Source organism: Macaca mulatta, chromosome 8 (assembly GCF_049350105.2).
Source record: "Macaca mulatta isolate MMU2019108-1 chromosome 8, T2T-MMU8v2.0, whole genome shotgun sequence".
NCBI classification, from domain to species: Eukaryota; Metazoa; Chordata; class Mammalia; order Primates; family Cercopithecidae; genus Macaca; species Macaca mulatta.
The window spans coordinates 63,569,146-63,580,004 of record NC_133413.1 but is presented as its reverse complement, the minus strand read 5'-3'; the positions used below and the strand labels follow the sequence as shown (position 1 = coordinate 63,580,004).

The 10,859-nt window shown below is 45.4% G+C and overlaps 1 protein-coding gene across 1 annotated transcript; it reads right to left on the bottom strand.

Annotated features, from left to right (window-relative positions):
* Positions 1–9,212: 9,212 nt before the first annotated feature.
* NPBWR1 (neuropeptides B and W receptor 1) lies at positions 9,213–10,199 on the bottom strand. The gene is given in 1 exon segment (NM_001194227.2): positions 9,213–10,199. A coding segment is annotated over 1 exon segment (987 nt).
* Between the last annotated feature and the right edge of the window lie 660 nt (positions 10,200–10,859).

Below are 10,859 nucleotides of genomic sequence, written 5' to 3'. Positions count from 1 at the left end.
AGGAGTTTGAGATCAGCTTGACCGATATGGTGAAATCCTGTCTCTACCAAAAATACAGCTGGTCATGGTGGCGCCTGCCTGTAATCCTAGCTACTTGGAGGCTGAGACAGGAGAATCGCTTGAACTGGGGAGGCAGAAGTTGCAGTGAGCTGAGGCCACACCACAGCACTCCAGCCTGGGTGACAAAGCGAGACTCCATCTCAAAAAAAATAAATAAATAAAAACTAATAAAATAATAAAAGTAGCATATTTTGGAGTGGTATATTTTGATCCCCTACAAATGCTAATAAATATTATGCAGTATGTGGATGTGTATAATTTAGGAGAGAAGAGGGAGCCAAAAGAAACAAGCCCTTGAGAAGGTGAGAAGAAAAGGAATCAAGAGCCACCGGATGCAGTTGATGTTTGGTTGGGGAGACACCTCTTTCATATGACAAAAGGGTGGAGGGGGAAGCCTCACAGAGGCTTCACCGTGAGAAAATGAAGGAATAATTCCACATCTAGGCACACCCTAAGGAAATGATTTTTAAAACAAGCTAAAACACATGTATGAAGATCCCATTATAGTAATAAGAAAAAATGTCTAAAATAGCAATAGTAGTCTGGGGACAGGGGCTCATGCCTGTAATCCCAGCATTTTGGGAGGCCAAAGCAGGCGGATCACTTGAGGTCAGGAGTTTGAGACCAGCCTGGACAACATGGTGAAACTCCATCTCTACTAAAAATACAAAAATTAATCAGGTGTGGTGGAGCACACCTATAATCCCAGCTACTCAGGAGACTGAGGTAGGAGAATCCCTTGAACCCGGGAGGCAGAAGTTGCGGTGAGCTGAGATCACGCCACTGCACTCCAGCCTGGGCAACAGAGCAAGACTCCATCTCCAAAAAACTAAAATAAGATAAAATAAAATAACAATAGTAAAGGAACAAACTGCAGTAGAGAAATGGCAAAGACTATTGCTACATTTTCGCTTTCTGTGGAATGTTATGATAACAACCCAGCAAGCGGGGAAAAATTCAAGATTATTATTATTATCATTATTACTACAAAAACTAGCAGGGCTGCAACTGCAAAGCTCGATTTTTCTGCACCAGTCATCCTTAAGGTGGCAGCAAGTCCACTTTTTACCAACACCTTAAATAGAGAGAAAATACAATAACTCTTGCAGATTTATTTTATCAGTTTTGCTCCCCCTACTGAGAATAACAAATATAATTAATTTAACTAGTTTTCTTTTTTACTGACTGGGCATAAACTATTACTCATAGAGAAAATGTTTATTTTGGAGGGTTATTTATATTTCAATATATTAATGGCAAGGAAAAAACAGAGTTTTTATACACACCACAGGCCAAAGAAATAATTCTTGTATGATTTTTTAAAAAATAAAGCACTATAATCAAGAGAAGCATGTGCCCTGGAAAGCCTAAACAATCAATATTTTGATATTTTAGATTCTAAAAACGTGCAAGCTTCTGAAAGAGAGCAGTTAAAAGCAAGCTCAGAATCACTGATAATTACTGATAGGTGAGAAAATAAAATCACATCAGTGTCTCAGCTTTTACCACAATAGTGCCACATAACTCAGAGGCATGCAGTGGCAAGCATTGATTCTCACGTTCTCAGAGCTGCATGTCGTCTGAATGGCTTTGTTCCACGTCTCATTCTCGGGTCTGGACTGGGAGCTTTGGAAAGGCTGATGCCCTGATACCACCTGGAGAAGCTGATCTAATTAACGGGCCTCAAAGGCAGCCTGGCCTATGTGGATGATGACTGCTGCTGTGTGTGCTGGGCCTGGCCTGAGGGTGATGCTGAACTACACAGAGGTTCTGTGGCGAGTGGGCTACGCTTTCTTGATAGATACATGTGGGTATCTCCAAATAGCAGAATCCTGGTTGTCAGGGAAACCTAATATTTTAGATTGCTTGAATTTATCATTTCATTCCAAGACATTTCTTGACATTTGTAGACTAGGCTTCTTCCAAGTAACTCATTTCTTACCGAGTTCTTCTAAGCCAGAAAGAAATTTCTCTAAAATGTCATCGAACCTGTTACACACACACACACACACACACACACACACTTCAGTTTAAGATGATGGCATTTACACAGTATTTATTTACTGTTATATTCTATGAAAGCCCTACTATAAGAACAGGAAAGAAATTTCTTAAATGGACAAAGAGCTAGATAAGCAATGACAAGGGTGAGAGATACCAGTGGATTTCGAGAGGTTGGTCAGCAGAAGGAGCGCTGGTAAGCAACAAAATGCAGAAATGTCTACAGCAGTGTCCCTTTTATCCAATCTGATTTGCTTCTAAAGCTACTCAGAGAGACCACCGTGCCCGTGGAAGTTGGGAGTGAGCTGCAGGGCCACAAATAGGGATGCTGAAGGAAAGCTGTGTGAAGAATGGTTAGGCTCCCCAGCCTGGCTGCTGCAGCCAGGGGACACCTACTCCCCATCTCTGCTGGAGGCTGGAGTTTCACAGTCTGGAGAAATTGGTTCCAGAGATGCGTTGCAGGGAACCAGGTGCTGCAAAAAGACAGGAACCAAGTACAGGAACAAAAACTAGGGAGACAAAGTAAAAGTCTGAAAACAGAATAAGTGGAGGGATCCCCTGAACACAACTGGCTTTCAAAAGTGCCAACAACCCCGCCCCCAAAATCTTCACTATCATAATGTTCAAAATTAAGCAAGTAAAACATTGAGGTATAAACCTAAACCTATAAGTCAGTAACAAGGAGGTAAATCCCAGAATCAATAGTTCATGTGGCTGGGAGGGACTATGGCCAGTTGGGACTGGGTGGAAACTTGATGCTTATAATAAATCTTCTGCGACAATCAAAAGTTGTAGAAGTTTAAAATCAGCAAGAAAAATACCAATAATCCCATTAAAAATGGGCAAATGACATGAATAGGCATTTCTCAAAAGAAGATGTAGAAATGGCCAACAAAGTCCAGGGGAGGTGGTTCATGCCTGAAATCCCAGCAGTTTGGAGGCGAAGGCAGGGGGATCACTTGCAGTAAGGAGTTCGAGACCAGCCTGGCCAACGTTGTGAAACCTAGCTCTACCGAAAATGCAAAAATTAGCTGGGCATTACAGCAGGCACCTGTAATCCCAGCTACTGAGGAGGTTGAGGCAAGAGAATTGCTCGAACCCAGGAGGTGGAGGTTGCAGTGAGTTGAGATCGTGCCACTGCACTCCAGCCTGAGCAGCACAGCGAGACTGTCTCAAAAAAAAAAGAAAAAAAAATGTCCAACGAACATGAAAAAATGCTCAACATCAACATCACTGTAATCATCAGGGAAATGCAAATAAAACCATATGAGATACCACCTTACCCCAGCCAGAATGGCCATTATTAAAAAGTCATAAAATAATAGATGTTGGCATGGATGTGGTGAAAAGTGAATGCTTACACACTGTTGGTGGGAATGGGAATCAGTACAACCTCTATGGGAAACAGTATGGAGTTTTCTCAAAGAACTCAAAGTAAATCTACCATTCAATCCAGCAATTCCACTGCTGGAGACCTACCCAAAGGAAAAGAAATCATTATATCAAAAAGATACCTGCTCTTGTAGGTTTATGATAGCACAATTCACAATAGCAAAGATATGGAACCAACTTAAGTGGCCACCAACAGATGAGTGGATAAAGAAAATGTGGCATATATACACCATGGAATACTACTCAACCCCTAAAAAGAATGAAATAATGTCTTCTGCAGCAACTTGGATGGAGCTGGAGGACATTATTGTAAGTGAAGTAACTAGGAATGAAAAACCAAATACAGTATGTACTCACCTGTAAGTGGGAGCTAAGCTATGGGTACGAAAGGCATACAGAGTGGAAAAATGGGTACAATGTACACTACTCGTGTGATGGGTGCACTAAAATCTCAGACTTCACCACTATACAATTCATCCATGTAACCAAAAACCATGTGTACACCTAAAGCTATTGAAATGTTTTACGTTTGGATGTTTTTAAATGTAATTTAAAATTAATGTATTACTTTGATGAAAATTAAACTGTCTCAAGCTAGGCGAGGTGGCACTTACCGGTAGTCTTAATTACTTAGAAGGCTGAGGCAGGAGGATCTCTTCAGCCTAAGAGTTCATCTCCAGCCTGGGCAAAATAGTGAGATCTCATTGTTTAAATAAATAAAACAATTTCAAACATAAAATTTAAACACAAATTGAGCTCAACATTATTAAATGAAAGTTCAAAAAATTATGTGGATTATTGTTTTCATTATCATTTGAAAGATTCAATAGAAAAGTTATATAGATGCATTCTTCCTTTCAACTGAAAGTATAAGTCACAAGAAACCTCATTAGTTAACATATTCTGTACATTTAAAATACATTTTCATTTTAAATAAATGTATTTAAAGGTTTAGTATAATCTTTAACCATAATAATAAATTCTCATGATAAATCCAAGATGCAGTTTTTTTTAAGGAATTATGTAACTCCCTTTTAACTAAGACCCCTGAAATTCCTCTGGAAAGAGAATAAATAGAAATGTAGCAATGAGGAGTGGTATTTTTATTGGAAGAGAGGAGTTAAAGGAATCAAAACAGTATTATGTAGGAGAATGTGGATAATTCACTTGGTACTTTTGCAGGTGTAAATATTTACATCTTTTCAGGTTTGATTGCTGCATTCATACCACAGTGACTGAATAGGGCTGATTTTTCCTTCTCTACCAGACCATTCATCACTGCCTAAAGGAAGAAGCTGCTTTGACAAATGGATGAATCATTTAAGATATCCGTTTTGTTGTTACTATTTAGCATTCACAAATGATTTGCCCCTCGCCTTTGGGAACACTAGCAATTTCTTTCACATTGTTGACTACACACACACCCACTCTTTCCGTGGTGAACGGTGGCCTGGTTATTGCAGTTGTGACTCTGGTCCTTGGGTTAGCTCAGAATGGGGGTGAGTTAACCTTCTGGTAGAACAATCTTTGTGAGAAGATCCAGATTTTACAGGAAAATGCTGAGCCGCTCTCTAGGTCTTGGCCCAACAGGGCATCAGGTCTGTGTGCACTATTGCCTCCCAGGCACAAGAGAAATCTTCTTCGGGACTGTGGGAAGTACGCAGTTCATGCATTCTGACAGTTTCTGAACAACATCATTTTAAATTTCCTTCCCTTTTTCCATCTTTTATTTTTATTTAATGTGATGTCACCAATGTAACCTTATGAGATATGGTACAAACAAATAAATTTCCCTTGCCCTAAATTCAAGGACAGCATCATCGATTGCAAAGCTCCATTCTATGGAGATAGAGCCATCATTAGCATTGTATCCTATACGAACAGTCCCTCTGGAGCACAGTTCCACGTACATAAAGTATGGGGGCTGCTAGGCACATGGTGCCTTTGTGTGACAGCTCTGTTAAGAATTTTTGTTCTCATATAATTTTCAACAACCCCATACACTTTGTAAGTCTCTGAATTAAGACTGGAGTTTTATAATATTAAATCTTACCCTCCCTTTATCTCATATGAACTAATGGTAGATACACCTTGCTTGATCTACTAAATATTTAAAAGATATCGTTTTCTAGTCTAATATTTCCAAATTACACATTGCAACGAATTCCATCTCTGCTGAAAAAAGATGACGCAATTCCTAGAATAGAATAGGAACTGGATGACTCTGATTAGTCTTCATTGATCTCTGTGGGCGTGGCTAAATTGATCTACTTCCTTGTATCTCACTTTCTTTGTATGTAAAACGGGGGCCGAAGAGCCAGACCCAAAGCTGTGCTAATAAAAGACTGTTATGGGCAGAATTCTCTGATCTCTTTCTTAATGGGCATAAGCATACATTATTAATATCCAAGGTGGGTTATTGTTTTATTGTCTTGCTGTTGTTTTCCCAGCATGTTGTTGAGGAAAGAAGGGTTTATAATAAGTTTGTGGGTTTTTCAGGTGAGATTCTCCACCTTGCATATTTGTGCTATGTCTATGCATATTGCTGATACCGATGTGTATGCTAATAATTCAAGCAATTTATCTTCCCTTCTCCCCCTCCACATAGCTGCTCAAATATTTAAGAAATGAGGCTTTTGATGGTATGGCAAAAGCTTGGCATCCTTTCTCTGCCCAGCATAAGTTCTAGAATCTCTGCGTTTATCAGCAGCTTTGCATCATTTTCACAATCAACCAAATTAAAAAGTGGGGTGGGGGTGTTCATTCTTAATTTTGTCCTGTCAAATAATTCTATTTATTCATTGAGTATTCATTAGATCACTTTTCCAATGAAGGTAGTATTTTTAAATAATAATACTGCACAAATGCTAAGGTGACTGAATTGTGAATAACATGTTCTCAGAAAATAGAATGCTCACTTATTACACAGAATGTTTCAGCTTTTATTTTAAACTGAGTTCCTCTACAATGTACTATAGAGTTTCTGCGTTTATCAAGAGAAAACATAAGCATATACATTACGTAACTGTACTAAATTAAGTAAAAGCAAATAGACATTTTTAACTATTCAAAGTGGTAAAACCAAACCATAGAGTTTACACAGAAACTGCAAGAATTCAACACAGTGTTAAAACCTTTGCAATACAATGATGTGAATAAATTCTACTTTTGTCTGGCTTATATGTGTATTTATTCAACCGATTACCCAAGACATAAAAAGGAAGCCTGAGATGTACAGTCTACATGCTCATATGAAGGGCAACTACCTAGAAATAATGATACAACAGTTTATCCAGTGATCAGAAAGCCCAAGAGGAACTGAACTACCGAGTCCTAATTAATCCCACAGGCATACTCAGAAGCCAATCCATGCCTTGCTGGGGATGAATAGCAATGTCAGCCAGTGTATTTTTCCAGCAGTCATCTCCATAGATTCCAAGAAGGCTCGAGGTCAATCTACTGTAGGGATGAAACAGTGGACAGATGGATCACTCAGCTGTCCCCCATCTGAGTCCAGTTACTGAGCTTATTAAGACTGATGAGAATTGAATCCAGACAATCACCCCGGCTGTGTTTGTAGCCAAATGTTCACCTTACTCTTTGTCCATCACCTTAGGTAAATCTAGAAGTTACTCTAAATTTAAAACTTTAATTTTGAAAAGTTACGGAGGATTCATGAGATAATTTTGAGAGTTTTAAGGAAAATCAATAGAATGATTCCTGGAAATTCAAAAGATACTAAAATGAATTCCAAGAAGCCTCTGAAGCCGGCCAGGAGAGAGAGGCCTGAGGTCCACCATTTGAAACTCATTGCAGATGAAAGCTTTCTTTTAAACAATTAACTATTATTTGCCACCCAAGACAGAAGGTTTTTTAATGTATATTTTCTAAACTGATGGTTATGAATTATTTCAAGGTTTCTAAAAACTCTGAGAGCTAAGAAAGCAATTCTCATTCACCAAAATCAGAGAGGGGGTTTGCTTCCCCCCATTCCAAGGGGGCGTTTTTCCCTTCCAAATATTTATTAAAAGCTATTTTCAACCTAAATAATTGAGAAATTGATTGAAGATGCCAAACTAAGCAAACAAAATCTGCTGCAACACTCACATTTTGTCTCACATATGACATAGTAGGAAACAAACATTTGTAGAAATTTTCATCCTGTTTGGACTTCATCCCAAAGATTAATACCTTTTAAAACACCATAATCAATAACCAGAGTTTGGTTAGGGTTCCGCCCTCATGTCTAAGGCTAAACTGCAGAGGATTGGGCAAACCCAGTGCCAGTCCTCTCTCTTAATCTACTTTGTCTTCCATATGCAGAGATAAAAACACAGGTAGGATGCTGGCCAGTATCCCTGATGACTCCAGAACCAGTATTTACCCGGTTTACCGGGACTACCTGCCGGATGCTGTCTACAAGTAAGGAATAAAGCCCAGGTAATCCACAGCTCCCTGTGAAAAGTCCAGCAGAAAAAACCTGAAGCCATCGGTCATCTCTGCTTCCTGCTGTCCCTAAGGCGAGGCCCAGGAAGCACAGAGGAGAAAGGGAACACAAGAGAATAGATAGCATTTCTTTTTATCTTATTTGATCTTCATGGCAACTCGTGAGATTAAGACATGTACATTATTTGTAAAGTTTTCAGTTCTGAAAAACAGTACACACATGAACAGTTACAACAAACTGGTCTAAGTCAGACAAGAGACGAGGCCAATTGGGGGAATGGGGCGTGGGGCTTGGCGTCCTCTAGAAGCAGCGATGACCAGTGCGCCGCAGTGCTGTGAAGCGCGCTCAGCCCGAGCGCTCCACCACAAAGCCCTGCGGTCCTCGGACGCTAAGCGCCCGGCCGCTGGCTCCTACGGGGGGCGCCGGAACCGCGCGCCCGGGCTACTCCAGGTTCCTTGCTCAGGAAGTCTGAGACATTTTCAGGGGAGATTACGGATAGGAAAGAGAAAAGACAAAGAAAAGAAGGAGTTGGGGCATACAAGAAGAAGGATCACTATTCGTATCATATTCTAGGCAGTCACAGCCAAGCGCCACCCTCCTTCCCCGAATCTCATGCCTCCGCAAAGGCGCGCACACCATACCACACAGGGGTGTACACGCACCCCGATGGGGCACCCCGAGTTGGTGTGTTTTCCCGAGTTGAGAGACGCTGGCGGCCTCGGCAGCCGTCCCCGCGCGCGGCGCCAGGCCAAGTGCGTCTCACAGGGTGGGCGCCAAACGCTCGCGCCCAACCCTCTTCCCAGAGCGCGCGGAGGACAAGGTGACCCGCCCCGGCTGTGCGCCAGCTACAGCAGGGGACACGCGGAGCCGACGCCTAAGGGCGCCCGCAGCGTCCTCGGGCCTCCCTTCGAAGGCGCAGAGAGCTCCTACTCCAGCCAGGTTCCAGACGACCAGGGCTCGGGGTGGGGGAGCAGGGAGCAGGGAGCAGGGAGCAGGGCAGGGAGGGGGCGGCTCCCAGCAACACCCGCCTCCTCCTCTGCCCTCCTCTACCTCTACCTCTGTGTGAGGTAGCGCTCGGCGTGGCGATCTCAGCCGCAGTGCTGCTCACGCGGCGTGGACGCGCATCACCTGGAGGGCAAGGTCAACCTGCTGGCGCAGCCGCAGCGCTTCCGATCTGCTAAGTAGGGGATGGGGGAGAGAGTCAGTTTCCCCGGGAGGCCTACGAGGCCTGTCGGGTCCCGCACTCTGGCGGCGGCTCCTCCTGCGCGGGCCAGGGGTGGCGGGGCATTTGCGTAGCCGGACGATGGGGGAGTCAGGCGGCCGCGCGGCAAGTTATCAGCTGGCGGAGGTTCCTGCGAAAGCTGTCGTCCAGGAAGGCGTAGAGGAACGGGTTGAGGCAGCTGTTGGCGTAACTCAGGCTGGTGATGAAGTAGGAGATAGCGATGACGAGCGGCGTCTGCGGGAGGTCGGTGGTGAGCGCCACCACGGTGCTCAGGTGGTAGGGCGTCCAGCAGAGGAGGCACACGGCCAGGATCGCCACCACCAGGAACGTCACCCGCTTCTTGGCGCGCTGCAGGGCCTTGGCGTGGCTGTCCAGCCGCATGGCATGCAGCCGGCACAGCAGGGTGGTATAGAGGACACAGATGGTGGACACCGGGATGGCGAAGCCCAGCACGAGCGTGTAGAGGCGGCTCGCGCGCCACCAGAAGGCCTCGGGCTGCGGGAAGACCAGCACGCACTGGCGCCTGCCCTGTTCGTCGTCAAGCCGGGCGAAGACTGCGAAGGGCAGCACGACGAGTGTGACGAGCCCCCACACGGCCAGGCTCACCGCGCGCGCTGCGCTGTAGGTGCGGCCGGCCACTCGGCGCGACTCGGCAGTGGCCAACACCACCAGGTAGCGGTCGGCGCTCATGACGGTGAGGAAGTAGAGGCTGGAGAAGGTGTTGTACTGGTCGATAGCCACGATGAGTTTGCACATGAGCTCCCCGAAGGGCCACTGCCGCAGCAGGAAGTCGGCGATGTTGATGGGCAGCACCAGTGTGAAGAGCTCATCGGCGATGGCCAGGTTGAGGATGAACAGGTTGGTGACGGTCTTCATGCCGGGCGCCCGCAGCAACACGTACAGCACGGCGGAGTTGCCCGCCAGACCCACGGCGCAGATCACCGCGTAGACAACCGGCACAGCCACCGCCAGCGGTGCCGGCAGCGGCGCCAGAGTCGACGCGTTGGAGCAGCTCAGCGCCCAGCCGGGGCACGATGCGTTGGCGGGCCAAGGCTCCGAGAACGAGGCGTTGTCCATCTCAACGAAGGCAGAGGAGCCGGCGACTCGGCGTCCCCCACGGCCGCCCCACGGAACTCAGCGGTCCCGAAGCCCGGGTCTGCACGGACCTGCTCGCGGACGCTCGCTTCAGCTCTCCAAGCCGTTCTCTGGTTTTTCTAGAGGAGGGTGCCGTTCCCAGCCACCCCACGGCCCACTGTCGCCGCGGACTCACGGGGCTGGAAAGAGGAGTTTAAAGCATAGGTTAGTTCGTCGACGTGTAACTTTAGAAAAAGGCGCGGTCCCGAGGGGGGTGTGTGTGTGTGTGTGTGTGGAGGAGGGCGCCATCATGCCCTAAACCTCTCCACGTGAGCGCTTCTGCTACCTGTTGAAATCTCACTTCTACCAGTTGAATACATTAAACGAAGTGCTAGAGAGAGAAGAATCCTTCCCTTTGTAGGAAAAATACAAACCCTTCTCCCCTCTTTTAGGAAACTTCAGTAGACCCAGGTCACCCCACCGAATCCCGCAGTGGCAAGTTTCGGTCTCCCTAGGGTCTGTGCGCCCTCAGTAACAGCAAGCTCAACAGCAGTCTTTACCTTACCTGGCTGGCTGGGGAAGGGGTCTGCCTTTCCTGGAGCTGTCAGGAGAGGAGCCCACCGGCTGCTGGGAGGCTGAAACGCCTGCCGGCTGGTTGTCTGC